Source organism: Eutrigla gurnardus (assembly GCF_963514095.1).
Source record: "Eutrigla gurnardus genome assembly, chromosome: 1".
In the NCBI taxonomy this organism is placed as follows: Eukaryota; Metazoa; Chordata; class Actinopteri; order Perciformes; family Triglidae; genus Eutrigla; species Eutrigla gurnardus.
The window spans coordinates 20,989,450-21,007,604 of NC_139915.1; the positions used below are offsets into that span (position 1 = coordinate 20,989,450).

The 18,155-nt window shown below is 40.2% G+C and overlaps 2 protein-coding genes across 7 annotated transcripts in view; one reads left to right on the plus strand and one right to left on the minus strand.

Moving 5' to 3' along the window:
• itsn2b (intersectin 2b) overlaps window positions 1–2,850 on the minus strand; it is a 34,597-nt gene extending 31,747 nt beyond the window's left edge. For both annotated transcript variants that reach the window (XM_084006536.1, XM_084006537.1), the window contains exon 1: window positions 2,579–2,850. The gene's annotated coding sequence lies outside the window, so the exon portion shown is untranslated. The remainder of the gene's footprint in view (window positions 1–2,578) is intronic.
• A 2,374-nt stretch (window positions 2,851–5,224) lies between these two features.
• Window positions 5,225–17,749, plus strand: gcfc2 (GC-rich sequence DNA-binding factor 2). Of its 5 annotated transcripts, XM_084011682.1 has the most exons (19): window positions 5,225–5,594; window positions 5,892–5,993; window positions 6,504–6,704; window positions 7,053–7,298; window positions 7,476–7,576; window positions 7,809–7,821; window positions 7,894–7,957; window positions 8,382–8,565; window positions 9,041–9,164; window positions 9,296–9,344; window positions 9,898–9,995; window positions 10,227–10,426; window positions 10,529–10,673; window positions 10,752–10,873; window positions 14,330–14,406; window positions 14,627–14,693; window positions 14,788–14,934; window positions 15,096–15,232; window positions 15,546–17,748. In XM_084011682.1, exons 1-19 carry the CDS (start codon window positions 5,285–5,287, stop codon window positions 15,676–15,678), a joined length of 2,520 nt encoding a protein of 839 aa, XP_083867808.1. In that variant the 5' UTR covers window positions 5,225–5,284; the 3' UTR covers window positions 15,679–17,748. The 5 variants fall into 5 exon arrangements, with proteins under 5 accessions (XP_083867808.1, XP_083867807.1, XP_083867805.1 ...); XM_084011681.1 differs by having other exon boundaries at window positions 5,898–5,993; window positions 6,510–6,704; window positions 7,809–7,957; window positions 15,546–17,749; XM_084011679.1 differs by having other exon boundaries at window positions 6,510–6,704; window positions 7,809–7,957.
• Window positions 17,750–18,155: the final 406 nt, after the last annotated feature.

Here is an 18,155-nt window from a genome sequence, read left to right on the forward strand (position 1 = left end):
GATTAATTTTCAGTTGTTTTTTTTCGATCATGCCATGGCTGCATGATCACTGCCTCTAAACCAATGAAATGAAGGAAATGGTTGGTGATTAAGTTCCTGGCCAATCAGGAGCAATTTCCAATTTTGATGCCAGGTGTGATCATATTGATCATATGCCTTATGCTCATTCTAAATCCACGAAGAGCAAATATGGTCTTGGATATCTATTCACTTGGATTCCCAGGCCCATTCCAATGATATGTGTAAGTAATCTTTGACTTGTATTGTTTTCATTGTTATTCATCAAGATATGCTTACGTGATTAGACTCTTTTTAGATTTGAGCCATCTTGTGTGTCTTTGACTATAGCCTAAATCAAGAGTGTAGCGTTAGTTCTGGCAGGCCACGACGCCAAGCTCTGAATCAGCATCTACAGCGTAGCTGTCAAACCGTGGAGATCAGCTGATGGCTCAGCTGTACAGTAGAATGATCCATGCTCCAGTCCTTTGGTTTACCACCTCCCGTATCACTCATTTCCCAATCTGCTGTGATATTGTTTGTTTATGTCTTTCTGACTGCTTCCCACCATAGAGCTAACTCTTCAGCTGGTTGTTTAAGTGGTACTTCAGCACAATGCATCTGCCCACTCGAAACATGAACACCCCAATCCACTAATGGCGTTCACACATTCAGAAATTGCTGTAAAAGGTAATTTGCAGTGTTTCAGATTGAGTTTGATTAATGCTGTTTGAAATGCTGTTTTGTTTTCTTAACAGGCAAGGCATGCCTCTCCCTCCTTTAATCTGTTTTGACCCGCCCTGATTTGTGGAGAAACTACTCTGATACATTCTTATCTTACAGTGGGAACTACAGTTAAAACAGGATCTTTCTGTCCATCGTATTCTGTGTTCTCTCCAGCATCTTCACTGAAGCTTAAATGAAGCAAGAGTATGTAGCTTCCCTAGTCAGAAATTGGTTTGTACTAGCTGATGTGGATTTTGATGTAAAAATATGAATTAATTGATTTTTTGTCGTTTGTTTTATATATATTGTTATATAGGCACACAAAATGAATGGGGATGCAATCTAATCATGCAAAAAACTTTTTTTTCTTCATTTCAGTTGGACGTTAAACCTTACACCTGCTGAATTAATTCCCTACCAAACCAATACTCAGCCTGTGTAATGTTGCAAATTCTCCAGGTCTTACAGTGGTGATGGCCTGAAGACAGCGATGAAGAAAATTGTATTTTGCATAGTGGTAATATCATCACTGTAATTATAATGTAAACAGCAATCCTGACCGTTCACTTCACAGAAAGGTATTTGGTGAAGCTCTGCCAGCAGGCATTAATTGTCTTGATGACCATGGGGATAAAAATCAGGTTGATTCATATTCAGTACTCTGGCATGAAATAATAACACAAGTACAGTAAGGTGGAGAACAACAAAGAAAGCCATGTTCAGCATTAAAATTACAAAAAGGTAAAGGATACTGTTGCTGGACACAGGAGTCTGTTACATTACCGGCAATGAAAAAAAGACAAAAAAGCAGCTTGTCAAGCCTTCAATCGCTGCACTAAGCTATGTGCATACTGTAAAAGTATTGCTGTGTGTCAAAGAAAACATCCACAACTGAATGTGAATGCAAGCACAAACCTACTAACATGGGGCCACTGCAATATTTTGCTGGTTTGAATACTGGTGGCAACATAATCTCTAAACAGAACAGCTGATATCCAGCATTGTGTGACACCCTCTAAAACATGTATCTCACACCAGGCTCTTCCAACTGAAGTATTACCCATCCCACTGCACTGGGACATATATTCCCTCTGCATCTCTCACCCATTTTCCAAGGAAATACTCCATAGTCACAGTTATATTGATAAGGCTCTGGGGCCCTACAACCGTTCAGTCTATCAGTGTCAGGCAATGACTGCTTAAGAATACAATTTGTACAAAATAATTTTGCATTTTGGAAGAAATGTGTGCTCATCACCCTCATTATTAAGACAGTGGCCTAGATAGATGGATAGATCAATAGATAGATAGGAATTGTGCTGGAATTTATTATTTATCAAACATAGAAATAATACTAAAAAGCAAGCATAAAATAAGTATTACGGATTCCAATACCCTGTTTTGCGTTGCTTGTATTTTAATTATATTGTAAGTGATACTTATTTACTAGTGTCTCTGATTGTGTCACTTCAGGCAAATCTGACTGGAACCTCCTCCTGTGTGAACAAACCTGATCAGAGTAACATTCCCTGATCACTTGTCACCGACTGGGATCTGCCTTCAATGCAACCTGCTCAACTCGTTTGAACCGACAGGAATTTAGGGACCTGCAAACTGCCTTTACAAACTTGCCAGCGCCACTAAATGCCCTCGTGTATCCGCATCGATGACAAGTAACATCTAATGAAATCGTAATTTAGCTAGCGTTAGCAAACCCTAACTGCCGGCAGATTTGCATTATATTGTCGAATCAAAACTAAACCAACATTAACATGCGAAACCGTACATAGCACAGAGCGGATACGAAACTTAAAATTCATCACTAGAAACATTAACGTAACAATATAAAACTTACACTCATGCTTTGATAAGCAGTTTCGCTTGCGTATCTCTCTCGCCGCCGCGGTTAAAGAAAAAAAACATCCAACTTCCGAGGTTATGAGGGGCCTGAAAGTTATCGCCCACCTCTTCTTGGCGATTTCCCGTACAATACGTAAAGGTTTGTTATCGGTGTTTGTCGGATAAATGTTAAGGTCCGGCAGCGTTGTTCCTCTCAGAGTAGGACCTGTTGCTGACATCTCTGTGTCACACCAACAACATGGCTGACGGCGAGTGATCGGTATGTGTGGCTGTTAACGTCAGACCGTCCACCAAGTGGGAGGAGGTAGGAGAGGCACGGGGAGGAAAACAAGTTGGAACAAATGGGGAGGGACAACAATTTGATGGGAGAAAGCTAAGAAATAAGGCAAAACTGCAGTCGTTTTTATATAATTTCATTCCTACACCGACTTCCGGTAACCTACAAAGTGCTCTAGCCGTTGTGATATGTCGATATAAGGACGATTTTACCCTAGACGATCTCCTGAGCCAACAGCCATACATTATTAATGTCTCCTGAATATTATTCCTACTTAGTAGAACAGGTGGCCAAGATAAGGATAGCCTAGCTAGATAAATAGTGAAGTCTATATTACAGTTAACTACCATATGTGAAAATATTTAAATTGGTGATGCCGCTTGAAATAAGAAAAATGCCAAATTAAATGAAAGTTGCGTAAACGTTTAGTGTTTTCCCAGCCTCTTCGTGTAAACTACATAACCCATCGTGCATTGCACTTGGTTTAAGGCTGTCATATGGAAAAGGGGACGCAACATAGCATACATAACCACAGCTATTCAAAAGGACATACAAGTGTTGGAGCAATGGGGTATTGATTGGGGATTTAAATTCTCCATTCCTAAAACAAAGGTCATGTTTTTTACCAGAATGAAGATCCCAGAAAGATATAAAGTTCTGTTATATAATGAATCAATTGAGAGAGAGAGAAAATTTAAATACTTGGGTATGTGGTTGGATGAAAGGCTTACATGGAAACATCATATAGAGCATGTTGAAACAAAATGTAAAAAGGTTTTAAATCTAATGAGGATGATCACTGGACAGTACTGGGGAGCAGATAAAAAGTCTTTGATGTACATTTATACAACTTTAATAAGATCTTCCATAGACTATGGATGTGTAGTTTACAGCTCAGCATGTACAACTTATTCAAGGAAACTTGAGAGGGTTCAATTTAAAGCCATAAGAATTGCTCTAGGAGCTATTAAAACAACACCCACAAGTGCGTTATTAATAGAATCTGAAGAACCTCCACTTAGTTTAAGATATATTAAGTTGTCTCTAACATACTGGGTTAGGCTGATGGGAAGTATTAATAATCCAGCCACATCAGTTCTTAATGATTGCTGGGAATATCAAATAGAATAAAAAGGGTTTGGCTGGAATATTAATAGTATAGCAGAACAACACAGAATTAAAGAATTTAAATTTAGTCCTTCGCTGGTTCTTAGTGCGGTTCCCCCATGGTTTCTCCCATCACCAGAGGTTAATAGTGAACTACTGACAAGAAAAAAAGAGTATCCAGATGAGCAAAGCTTTGCAGCATATTGCCAGGGATATTTAAAAACATCATTCTATGGATATGTTAAAATATATACTGATGGATCAAAAGACCCGCAAAATGGACATGGTGGTATTGGGATATATATCCCAGAATTTAATAAAAGAGAGGGGTAGACTAAGTAATTTTTTTTTATCTATATACTCTATTGAAATGACTGGGTTAATAACAGCCCTCAGGTGGATTGAAGAGGTTAAGACACTGAGAAATGTGATCTGTACAGATTCCATGGCAGCTTGATATAGCCTAGATACAGGTCACTCATCAAGGAATCTCAGGAACCTTGGAATCAGTACTCAGTTTTGTTGGGTTCCAGCTCATATAGGCATTAAAGGTAATGAGGAGGCAGATAAAATGGCAAAAAAGATGTTGAAAAACAAATATATAGGAATTAATGTTCCAATGGGAAAGGGTGCAGCAAAATCTATAATCAAATCAGTAACTGTACAAAAATGGCAAAGGGAGTGGGAGGCAGAATTTAATGCAAGACATTATCAAATATCAGCAGAGTGTGACAGGGAAAAGGGTTAATTCAATGAGTCTAAGCAGAAGGGAAGAAGTGGTCTATACCAGACCACTATATCGATATATCGACCAATATATTAGGACATACAGGACTAAACCCAACCCAACTTTACATATAGTAGGAAAGGGTAATGGTTTATGCATGGTGTGCCAGAGGATGTTGATCATGTACTTTTTACTTGTGAGAAGTATAATGACAACAGAATAATCTGGCAAGAAATGGAAGGGGAGAACTCAATACAGGAAAGTCTCGAAAAGGGCATGACAAGGGAGAGACTTAAAGCGCTATTTATTTATCTCAATAATACTGGTTTAATGAAAAGAGTATAATTTTTTTTTTTAATTAACATAAGCCTAGAAATCTAGAAGACTCCACGACGTTCATGGCATTACACACTCCTGTACAGTTGGTGGCGGTATACTACAAAAATAGTCATCTGCCAAGAGAAAGAAGAAGAAGAAGTTGGTTTAAGTTGCGTTTTGCGACGTTGTTAGGCGATTTCAGACGTGACGTATCACGGTTTAGTCCTACTTACAACCACCACGCAAGTTACCACCACCACGTAAGAGCAGATATGTTCAATAAAAAGCCCCGGAGGAACTTTCGGCAGAGAAAAGAGAGTTCCAGTGACGAGGAAGGCGAGCAGAAGAATGAAGAGGAAAGTGAGAAAGCTCCAGCTGCGATAAATAAGTCCAAACTAGCCCTCGGCCGCGGCATTACTTGCAGCTCCAAGCGGGCAGCGACGCCTCCCAAGATTGACAGCGGTGACGGAGAGGACGGGGAAACGTTGGAAGTGACGGAAGAAAGAGACGAGGGGAATACTAGCAAGGATGGGTTTGAGAAGAAATCAAACTCCGTTCTCAGTTTCTGTAACGACAAAGAAGGTGAATAGGCTAAGTGTAAAAATTTCGTTTTTATCCCCATCCAGACGTTTGCTCAACTGATGTGACAAGTAACAAACGTTAGTGCAACGTAATAATAAAAGGACATATTCATACGTTTGGCTTATATTGCTAGCGGCAATAAAGGTTTCTATCATACAAATAAGGCGCAAAAGGAAATAACGTTGGATCTATTGACAGTACCCATTAAATCAGAATTGTTGGTGTAGGATTTGCTTTTGGGGGAGCGATCTGCAAGTTTTTGCACATGGATGTCTGATTTTGATTTTGCTGTCTTAGTTGCAGAACCAACATTTAAACTGAAGAAGTCCTCTGATAAAGCTGTGCTGTTCCAATTAAGAAGGAAGGAAGCTTCACCTTCCAAGACCAACCAAAACACAGGTAGGTCCCTGACTGGTTCATAATAGAAACCCTCAAGACACTGGCAGGTCACTCTACTAAATGTTGCACTGCATACAGTATACTCAGACTAAATACATATCAGGTGCCAGCTTTTTAAGTACACCTTTCTAACACTAATGCAGTGTAATGTGTGTCTCTAATATGTTTTTCACATAATTTAGATAAGCGAGGGCAGACTACATATTATAACAACAATCAATAATTGTATATCCTGATGAAATACACGTAGTGATAGTTTTTTAACATGTTTTTTTTTTTTTTTTTAAAGAAAAACATAAGCACATCTCTGGTAAACACTCAAGTAGTGTTTCTGCTTGATTCTTTGCAGAGAAACTCAGTTTTACATATCTGACGATTAAATCAATGAATTGATTAGTCACCAAAATTACATTTGTAACGAAGAATTTCTTTGGTTGAGGACAGCCCTAGTTGGTCGACATCATCATACTTTGAAATCTTTCACATTGCATTCCTTTCCTCCTCTACCAGCCGCAGCAGGTAGAGGTGTCCCACCATCTGCTTCTCTCTGGCAAGATTATGACAGTCAGGCTTCACCACGTGCCATGCACCATTCTGAAGTTGATGACGATAGTTATGATGATAATGTTGGCGATGACAATGACAGTGATGAAGGTGGTGCCAGGTCTCCCTCAGATAGCTCAGACTCAAGCCGCTCTGCTACTAAACCAGGTATGTGTTTTTGTGGGGGTGTAGTGTATTGTAAAATCCATAGGTGGTTGTTGGTATGTTCATGATAACGGTCTTTTGAAAAGAAAAAATCAACTTGCCTTAGGTTACAGGTTCCTACAGCACATTGCTCATTAGGGCTACATGACATGGTGTGACAAGTGTGTGTATTAAACATGTTGGGCATTATAATGAAGATATATTATAAATAAATATATCTGTATATACACATATAAATCTATATCTATATATCTGTTCTATATGAGTGTATCAACAGGTGGTCTGTGTTTGTCTGCCATACATGCCTTGTGTGAACCTGGATTAATTTATCCTTTTGATTTGTTTTTACAGTAGTTATCCCTAATGCGAAAGAGATCAAGGCAGCCAGGTGGCAGCGTCGTGCCACTCAAGCCAAAAGACAATTCATTTCCCTGTGTAGAGATGGCGACAGCTCTGCTGGTAGCACGCCAGATCACTACAGCAGGGAAGATGAAGAAGACAGAGTTGAAGATGATGATGAGCCAGATGATCATGAGAGAAGAATCAAGTTTGCCCCAAGACTGAAGAGCATTCGGGAGAGAATTGTCGAGAAACTTGGTATGGGAGAAATTATTCTATTGGTGATATCTAGCTTAACATAGAATTGGAAGGCATTTTGTGGGCACCTTTTCTCCAATCATGTGAAATAGTTGAATTGTCAAAATTAAATAAAATGCCCTGTTGTTTTCAAATGTCATTATGATATGTGTGTATGAATGTTTGTGTATTATCTAGGAGAAAGTGATGGCAGTCTCTCAGTTACTGATGGAGAAGAGCAGGAACTTTGGGAGGAGACACAAATTGAGAAGGGAGTCAAGAGACGGCCAGGAGGACAGGTAGGAGAAGATTGAGGCAGCCTTCTTACTGTCTTCTTATTGTCCTCTTTCTTTTGAGTGCCTTGCTCTTTCTATATTAAACTCTGGTCCGTTTTGCTGTAAAAGTGCTGTGATCTTGAATTGCAGTACAGTCTCCTCATTTTTCTGAACACTCAAGCCTCCCATCAGTGTAACTACTCCCCTCAGTACAGCAGCTTTCACGTCCTTTATTCTCCTGTTTTCTTCTCCTCAGAGCCCATCTGACAGTGAATCCAGCAGCTACAGCAGCAGCAGTGTCAGCAGGCGAGTCAGACGACAACAAAAGAAGAGATCAACAGGGGTCAAAATCCCAAAGCATCCTTGCATCAGTGTCTCAATGGTCAAGAAGAGGATCACTGCAAAGTAAGTTTCCTGTAGCTTTATTTCCATTAATGTTGCATCACATCATCAATTAGACATTACAATGATAACATTCATGATTCAGATATTGGTCTGATATGCCATCAGTGTTTCCCACAGAATCAGATTCTAATTGTGGTGATGGTGGTGGCCTCTGGGAGGGGGGGGGCACCCACACACGCTTTCTTAAATCAATTATTAAATAATACCACTGTATATAAGATATATAGATATATATATCCCCTCCCTTTGGAGACCTCACTGCCAATCCATGAATAAATGTTCATGGATTCATATCTCTCTCTCTCTCTCTCTCTCTCTCTCTCTCTCTCTCTCTCTCTCTCTCTCTCTCTCTCTCTCTCTCTCTCTCTCTCTCTCTCTATATATATATATATATATATATATATATATATATATATATATATAGACTAGACTCCCTGAAGGAGGTGCACAGAGCACTGCAGGCGGAGCTGAGGAGGATGGAGGTTGATGTTGAGAGTGCCAAAACCTCCATGGAGTCTCTGGAGGAAAGTTCCTCAGAGAAACAGCTGAAGTTTTACAGGGCCATGACCCTCTATGTCCACAACCTGGTGGAGTGTCTACGGGAAAAGGTCAGAAATGAGTAAATCTGTTCAGTAGCAAAAATAATCAGTGTCTGGGAGAAATTGTTTCGTTTTAGTTTTTAGAGCTAGGTGAAAGCGTTCAGGTTTGTAGCCAGATTTGACGATTGTTATAATGTGATCATTGTGTGTATTAACACCACATGTAATGATAAAGTTATAGGCCTTTTATCAGCAGTGGACAGATAGGAAACATAGGAGAGAGGGGGGTGGGACATGCAGCAAAGGACCTCCGGCAGGGATTCGAACCGGGGTTGCCTGCATAAACGTACGTGCGTACATGGCATGCGCTCTAACCACTCGGCGCCACCTTACAGACAGTTTTGTCTTACCGTAACAGCTTGTAAGGATTAGTTTAAGCTTGACATTTTAAAATATAAAGCAACCAAAAGCTGCAGAAAACACTCTCTTCTGAAGATGGATAATGATAATTTGCTGACTGAGTATAATCTGTTCATTTTGACAGGTTATTGAGATCAACTCTTTGGAGTTTGAGTTGCACTCTCTGCTGACTGAGCAGATGGATGCGCTGCTAGCACAGAGACGACAGAGGATCAAGACGCATGCTGACCGACTGCAGCAGCTTAGCTGTGAGTGACATCGGTGTGCATCCACAATCCATGTACATTTATGCTGTTTTTTTTTTTTTTTTAACAATACGTCTCTAAATAACCCCTGGAAGGACTATTGATATCAATTGGATTTTTATAATTTTTTTTAGATAACACAGATGAGCAGAGTGGAAGCTCAACCAATGGAACAGAAACAGGGTGAGTAATGAAAATAGATAGATGGTTTATCTCTTTATCTAATGTACTGTATACATAAACAACAAAATGACTGTTGTAGTAAATTATGAATCCTTACAAAGTCCAACTTAATTTTGTCATTTTTTTTATTTATTTTTTTATTTAGGATTTATATCCTTTTAGTCAGATTATATTGAACATCCAGTCAATCTAGTCTAGCCAATAGTAATAACTTTTTCAATTTAGTCAAACTTTTTAATTTGATCTTATCATTATCTGATGAAAAGTGCAAGTTAATAATTGAAAATGCAGCTTTGTTACTCGGAGTCCTCCTGACTGTGCACATTAGTGATGTAGGGATCAGTCGCACCCACCCGACCAATTATATTCAACCAACCAGACCCGACTCTTACCGCAAACGTCATGCATTACAGTAGCACAATTCTCAGGATGTAGTCTCTCCATCATCTTGCGTTCCTTGTGGAAAGAAAGGTTGTTAACAAACCTATTTCATTGTAGTTTTCATGAACCAAATGAATACTGATTTGTATGATATTTGTCTGACATGTTGCAGTGAGGCAGCCTCTGGTGTTGAAGCTGAAGAAGATTCTGCTAAACCTGAGGACACGCAGCCCTCAGCAGAAGAGGAGGATCAGTTGCAGAAGATGACAGGTGAGGAGGAATTAAATCTGTTCAGCTCTCTAAATGTTCAGTTAAAAGCTTAAACCTATAGATCCAGGTTTTATTTGGACAGCTAAAACAAGGTAAACTGTGGTACAGTAACATTCTGCCTGGCTGCAATACAAGCTTGTACTCCACTTACTGCAACTCCAGACTGAATTAAGTAATCCCTTGGTTGCTTTTGTCTGACCTGCTTTCTTCCCTTCTCTGCTCCCTCTCCAGCTGATATCCTGTTGAGGTCCCAGGCAGTATTTTCTGACGTACAGAACGAGTTCTGCGACATCAAGAAGATTCTGTCCCGATTTGAAGAATGGAGAGGATCTTACTCTGACTCTTACCACAGTGCCTACATCTCTCTGTGTCTGCCCAAGTTGTTGAACCCCATCGTAAGACATCAGCTACTGGCATGGAACCCACTAAAGGTACGTCATTGTCGCATACACGGAGACTAGCTCATACATGTACAAAGAAGCCACAACAAAACTTATGACATGGCACGTGCAATGTAATTTGTGTGTTTTCAGGATGATATTGAGGACTTTGAAAACCTCCCGTGGTTCACGGCTGTGGAGTACTTCTGTCATGGTCATGGCCATGAGGAACTAGAGCACACAGACAGACAGACACTGTCTAATGTCATAGAAAATACTGTTCTACCCAAAATTACAGGTAAATCACTCACGCACAATCCATCAACAAACTATCCTACAGTAATATCACTTCTTAATTTGCTCTGCCTTTGTTTAGCCTATGTGGAGCTGGTGTGGGATCCAATGTCGCGCCAGCAGACAGTCTGTCTATCTGATATATGTCACAGACTGAAGGAGGGATATGTCATCTTTGATGGAGAGGAGAGTAAACCAGTCAAGGTAAAGTAAACACTGATTCGTAGTTGTTAACCAAGAAATCATCCTCTTTTGCTATGATAGCCGATCTTTAATGTTTAATTGTTTCTTTTGCCATATTATCCAATCATGGTTGCTCAAGATCAATCCCATCGCCGGGCATGATTCCCTCATTTTCCCCAGAGACGGGAGATATTCATATATTCTATTTCTATTCTGAAAAGAGCCTCCGATGACACAAATATCGTAATTTTGCATGATCGGAGGCTGCTTTGGTTAGAGGGGGTAACACTAATACACTATTGCAGGGGTGGGCAATTATTTTTCCTGAAAATATTTTGGAGGGCCGGGCCAAAATTCCGAACTCAATTATGCATAATATACATTTTATTTCTATATAAAAAGCAGTAAATGGCATTGTTTTGACCGCTGGTAAGAGTGTATGTTATTATTTGGCAATTAAAAGGTGAGGTTAGCTTTCAAAAATATTTATTCAAATAGAATTTCCAAAATGATAAACAAAATGTGAAACATTCGATTCATTTTCAGTCACATTAATAACAAAGGGCATTTTGAGTTTCATATACTATTGAAACAAGGATTTTCTTAGCTTTCTAAAGATATCACATCATCTTTGTAGCCAAAATAAACAAGACATGTCACTGAACTGTGTAACTGTGTAAAGAAAAGTGTCCCAGTTTTGTAGCCTTTTTGACTTTACATGCCTATATTACCCATTTAAAGTTTTCAGAACTGTGCAAAAAAAGAAAAGAAAATGATCAAGTGTCCCATTTCACTTGTTATATTTCCACATTTTAGTGTTCTTCAGTTCTTTTTTTTTTTTACTGTGCAGAAAAAAAGAAAAGGATCAAGTGTCCCATTTCACTTGTTATATTCCCACATTTTAGTGTTCTTCAGTTCTTTTTTTTTTTTTCATTCAGTGTGAGAAATCCAGTCTCTGTTGAGCTTTAACAAGTCCATCAAAGTCAGGTTGAATGTCTGAGGTGGAGATGCGAAGCACAGCTGACAGATGTTCATCAGTGAGAGAGGATCTGTACCTGGATTTGGTAAACTTCATGACTGAGAATGTCTGTTCACATATGTAGGTGGATCCAAAGAGAACCAACATCTTCTGAGCATGTCTCCTCATGTTTGGAAAGTTCTCCTCCTTGAGAGCAGAGTAGAACTCTAGCAGTGATGCTGACTTAAAGTGCTCTTTCAGTAGTGAATCAGACTGCAGGTCAATGAGTTCAAGCTGAACATCAGTGGGTGCACTATCAACACTGCAGGTAAAGGGAGAGGAAACCAGCGGCATTTCATCCTCAACCTTTTTCAAATCTTGAAAACACCTTGAAAATTCATCATGCAGTGCTCCTAACATGGATGAGTACCTGTGCCGGTGATCAGCTGATGGTTTGACTTCTTTCAGGGTTTTCATGTGTTCGAGATTGTTGCTGCCTAGTTGCCTTGAAATTAATTGCAACTTTGTCATGAAGGCTTTCACATGGCTATGCATTTCATGAGCAAAAAGGCCCTTGCCCTGCAGTTGTGTGTTCAGTTTATTCATCATTGCAGTCACATCAACAGCACATGTTAAATCTGCCATCCAGTCCTTATCAGACAGCTCTGGGATGGTTTTGCCTTTCATCTCACGAAACTCTTTTATCTCTGATTTCAGAACCCAAAACCTTTTCAGCACTTTGCCCAGGCTGAGCCATCTGACAGCTGTGTGGTACCTGACATCACCATGTTCGCTCTCTTGCTCCTCCAATAGTGAAACAAACTGCCTGTGATTTAATGCTTGCGCTCTGATGAAATTAACTGTTGTAGTAACAACGTCAACCACATGGCTAAGTTTTAGCACTGACTTGCACAACGTTTGCTGATGAATAATACAATGTATAAACACCAATTTCTGCTCTGCGTTGAGTTCACTCACTTTATCTTGCATTCTTTTCAAAAGCCCAACATTTTTCCCTGTCAAATTCGGACATCCATCCGTAGTGACACCTGCCAGTCTGTCCCATTCGAGTCCCAGTTTGTCCATGCATGCGTTTACCTCGGTGAACAGATCACTCCCCGTTGTGGTTCCTTTCATTGGCCGCATTGCTGCCAGCTCCTCCGTAAGCTTGAAGTCGCGCGTTATCCCCCGGAGAAATATGAGCAGCTGGGCTGTGTCACGGACGTCACAGCTCTCATCCAAAGCCAAAGAAAAAAAGTCGAAGCTTCCCACTTCACTTTGCAGCTGAAACTCCAGATTCTCTGCGATGTCCTCCACCCTTCTCGTCACGGTGCGGCGGGACAGCGGGATGTTTTCAAACGCTTCTTTTTTCTCTGGGCATAGCAGTGCTGCAGACTCGACCATGCATTCTTTCACAAACTCCCCCTCCGAGAATGGCTTACTGTTCTGGGTGATTTTGTGGGCTATCACAAAGCTGGTTCTGGTCGCTGCATCTCTGGCTGATTGCAGCTTTGTAAAACAGCCTTGTTGTTTTTCTAGCTTTGCTAGTAAATCCGATTATGTCCGCGCTCGTTCGGCATCAGTCAAGTTTTTGTATTTCTCGGCATGTTTCGTCTCGTAATGCCGTTTCAAATTGTACTCTTTAAACACGGCGACATGCTCCCCACAAACCAAACACACAGGTTTACCCTTGACTTCAGGAAAGATAAAAATTAGTAGTCCATATTTGTTTGAAAGTTCTGCTTTCGGCATCCACTTTCCTCTTTTTGGCATGAGCCGACATTTTCGCATTTTTCAGGAGTGACGAGGAAGGTAGACAGTTCAGGGGTGACACGGAAGGAAGACAGGTTGTCAATCACACGCATTTCACGTGCACAGTTGACTGCACGATTGCGTGCACTGTGAGAATAAATGGGCTTCAAAATAAAAGCAATGCGGTTTTAGTCCACCCATAAGATAATTAGAAAATATGTTTTATTTTCTAATTATCATGTAATCTTTCGCGGGCCGGTCAATGCCCAGGTCTGCATTAGTGCCTCATGTTATCAACTCGCCTATAGGGGGTGGGATCCACTGAGGCTACAGACCTATTACAGACCAGTACTAGGACCTCACTTCAGATTCGGGGTGTAAGCGGAACTGGACTGGCCCTGAACCAGAGGGAGGGAGACAGGCTCAGCGGACTACTCATGGCTGTTCAGGTTCAGGTGGAGAGTTGTGTAAGTCCTCCTCCCAGCAGCAGCGCTCACCTCTCACCGGGAGTCTCACCAGGAGTCTCAAATGGAACACACCTGCACTCGTACACTTTCAGCCTGGGAAAAATGAGGGAATGATGAACGACCATTCAAAAATACTACCGGGTTTCTAACGATGCAAAGCTTAATGCAAATGGATGTATTTCTTTAACACACAATACAAACATTTTAATGTACAATATGTATAAATATACAATAAGGTGAAAATGTGCAAATACACATTATACATGTTTGTGTTAACAATGTATATTATGTCTTATGAAGGCATTGAAAGAGTCTGTGATCAGCCGACTGAGGGACTGCGTGGATGAAGATGTCTTCATTCCTCTGTACCCCAAAAAGTCAGTTTCTTCTCTTGTCTTCTTTTCCCAACATACAGTCAGACACAACATCTGTTTCTACTTAATCATTAGATACAATTGTTGATGAATGATCTTTAACTTATTGCTTAAATATTGGGTCATTTAAAATAGTGTCAACATACTTGACGTGACTTTCTATGTTATTTTCAGTCTATTATTCAAATAATACAATACAAATGCTGTTTGTTTTTCCAATCAGGTCCCTAGAAAACAGCTCGTCTCCTCAATGTCGCTTCAGGGATCAACAGTTCTGGATGGCCATAAAAGTACGGGTCTCTCACAGATAATTTTTTTTGAAGTAATTGTGTGCTTTATATTGTCTCTACATGTCCCTTAATCATTGTTTTGTGTTTATATTAGCTGCTAGGTAACATTGGAAAATGGGATTTGCTGCTTCCTGAGTCTGTATTGAAGGAAATAATGCTGGACAAACTGCTGAACCGATACCTGATGATCACCATTTGCAGTCAGACACTGTACAACAATGCTCTCCATGCATGCAGAAAGGTGTTTAAATGAATCATTTTAGTATTGTTTGTGTGTCTTGTCTTTATGCTGAGTTATGTTCTTGATTATGGTCTGGTTGTTAGTCATCTGCCCCTCACGTTTTCTAGCTCTTTCTAGCGTTTTCTAACCTCACACTTCCCTTTCTGTCTCCGTTTATTCAGATAGCAGATAGTCTGCCACTCTCTTGGTTCAAAGGGGAGGATGCATGTTTGCCTCAGCTTCAGAATTTCAGAAACCATCTAGTTCAGAAAGTTCATACCATCTGCAAACAGCAGCCTCCTGAAGATCCGAGCACCAGGTGATTAAAAAAAAAATACTTTTATATCTTAATATATCATGTCATTGAGTTCACCGTTGAAACGTCTGACTTTTATTTATTGAAAAGCCTGTATGTGGCTACATGATGATGATGAGCAGCAGCAGTTGGACATAAAGGTTGACTCCCTATTGACCCATCATATGACATCTTCAGCTTCAGTGACACATGTGACGCAACATGACATAATTTATTTAGTGGTTATCTTAGTAACTTCATACAGATATCATGACTTTTGTTCATACATTTGTAAGAACACACAACTAATCCACTCTTGTGTGCCCGTCTACTGTAGGTCTTCTGTGGTTGACGTGCTGCAGATTTTCAGTAGACTCAGGTGCAACGACTCCATCATGGAGATAGCAGAGAAATATCACTATGAAGACATCATCTACTCTCACCAGCTGTTGAACCACGAGACTGAATGAACCCAACACTGTGGAATGGAAGCCAACATAGTACACTTTTATTGTGAAAGCAATTGTCAAAGATATTTTACAGCAGAATTGGAACAGAGTTGACTCAGTGTTTTGTACAAGATCTCATATGGAACTAGCCATGTCACTGCTAGTCAGACCCACACATTGTCCACAATTTAGAATGAAAATAATGGATACATACTGTATATAATAGTGTGTGAGGTATAGCATAAATATGAGCCAGCAAAGGAATCTGACAAGAAATGTGTGTGTGTGTGTGGGGGTGGGAGGGATTCACAGCAATTTGTTTGTTTTATACATGAGATAACTGTATTTTTATCAATAAATATTTGAATTCTATAGATTCTTAGATTCTACTTCCTGCCCGGTCCAAGCATATTTACATCCAAGTTGACTTAAAATCTCACCATGGCACAGCCACTTTTTTTTAAGATTGACCAGAATTGCATTGCTCAGCAACAGCTTGGGTCCATGTTTACTTGTTTTCAGCTGATGAACAGAAAATAAATTTCGGCACATTTGGAATGTTTAAGTTTACAACTGTGGAATAGTCTTTGCAAGTCAAATAGTTCTAGCAGCTGACACTATGGAAACGCACTCGGCCGGTCGGCTCTTTTAGGTCAAGAAGTAAAAATGCTACAACATACTATAATATACTGGTTTGTAAATTATGATATAATTAGGTCAGTTCTAATGACTAAAATTCCTACAAATGCAGCAACTCAGCTTGTCACAACACCATGACGATACAGTGATAGTCATTTTACTATTACAAAACACATTTTCTATCCCATTACAAAGGCAAATCATCACAGTGGACACATTGTTGACGTTTATCTTGCTTAAACTTACAGACACATGCACACCTGTAAGACAACATTTCTATTTACATGAATTAAGGCTTGTTTTTAACTGTATTATGCCACAGTTAGGTATTTCTATCAACAAATAAGTCTAACAGAGGAATTATTGTTAATTCTCAAGTTGAAAATTTAATTGAGTCTATTTAACCGTCAGGTTAACAGTCAGCCCACAGAACAATGCCAGATTGTTAAGATCAATAATGATACCTGAAATATGAATGTGTTGTCTCAAAGATTGAGTGATCACCAGGGGTAGATAATTTAACAAAAAACATGCCAGGTGAACAAAAACTATGTAAATGGCTTTTCTCTTTGTCTTGTCACCGTTTCTCTCTCTCCCCCCTCTCCTGGACCAGATCGATTCAGAGAACACAGAATTGATAAGTAGCAGAACAAAAGGATGCAAAGTGGCAATAAACCAGGTCAATGCAAAATGTGCTTTTGCAGGTAATGTCCAAATAAGCACAATAGTCAAAAAGAGGGCAAACCAGGCCATGGAGCACTGTGCCACCTTGTACTTCAGGGTCTTGACCCTGGGAATAGAAACAGCACAAAGTATGACTTTTCGTCACACGTCTGATTTGAAATTCTGATATCTGATTTACCTGATGTAGATCAGAGGGTGGATCACTGCAATGTAAGGTTCCACGCAGATGCAGGTCTGGAACATGGGCCGGCCGACCCACACTGGGAGCCACAGTGTGCCCAACAGAATAGAAAAGCCACTGCTGTACATACAGTACATCTGTGCAGGCATTCCCAAACAGTTAATTATCTCACAGAACGCCAGGTTCAGGAGATAGAGTTCTTAAGCCAACGCCTCTCTCGTGCCATGAAAAATGAGCCACGACACCCACCCGTTTACTGGAAGGCATACCACAAAATGACCAAGCAGGAAGATGGAGGTAATAGTAAAACCAGCATCTGTGTAATCTTGCAGAGTGACATTTTACGTAGAGAGAGCCGTTGAGATGAGAATCATTCCGATGAATTGCAAACATTTTCTGAGTGGTTTGTCAAGTTGATGGAGAACCTCCAGTATCCACAGTGGTCCCAATTGTGTAGTGGAAAAGCTGGTCTTTTCAAAATCTCGTGTGCCATCAGTGCTGCCCACCTGTCGTGGAACCCAGTACAGCGTGTCACTTGCCCCTCTTCTTGCTAGCTGCACACTCCAAAACAAATAAGTGCTGGGGTGCAAAGTTCAACGACGCTGGGACCGTATACGTGACATTTCATGTCGCCATTAGGTGGCACTCAGATTGTGAGTCAAAATTGCAGTGCAGACATGTTCAGGGTGGGACTCTCAACCAGATCAGACAATGGACACTGAAGTTATAACAGTTTAGAGTATTGTGGCAAAGCATGAAATTAGTCCACGTTCGTGCCCACGCCGTCCTGGCCACGTCGTCCTGGCCACGCCCTTTGAGTTATGTAAGACCTTTTAATGATTTTTCATCGTTGAGGTCTCTAGAACAGGCTCGCAAAGTTTGGTAGGAATCGGATCAATGCTGTAGGAGCAGTTCGTTGAAATACACTGCATGAAAAAGGCGAAAAATTCGGTTAAATTTGACAAAATGCAAAATGGCTGACTTCCTGTACATT

Coding starts and splice junctions, on each gene's coding strand:
- gcfc2 (XM_084011678.1), top strand. CDS start 5,285: ATGTTCAATAAAAAGCCCCGGAGGAACTTTCGGCAGAGAAAAGAGAGT. Junction 6,705..7,052: donor CCGCTCTGCTACTAAACCAG/GTATGTGTTTTT, acceptor TTGTTTTTACAG/TAGTTATCCCTAATGCGAAA. Junction 10,427..10,528: donor TGGCATGGAACCCACTAAAG/GTACGTCATTGT, acceptor GTGTGTTTTCAG/GATGATATTGAGGACTTTGA.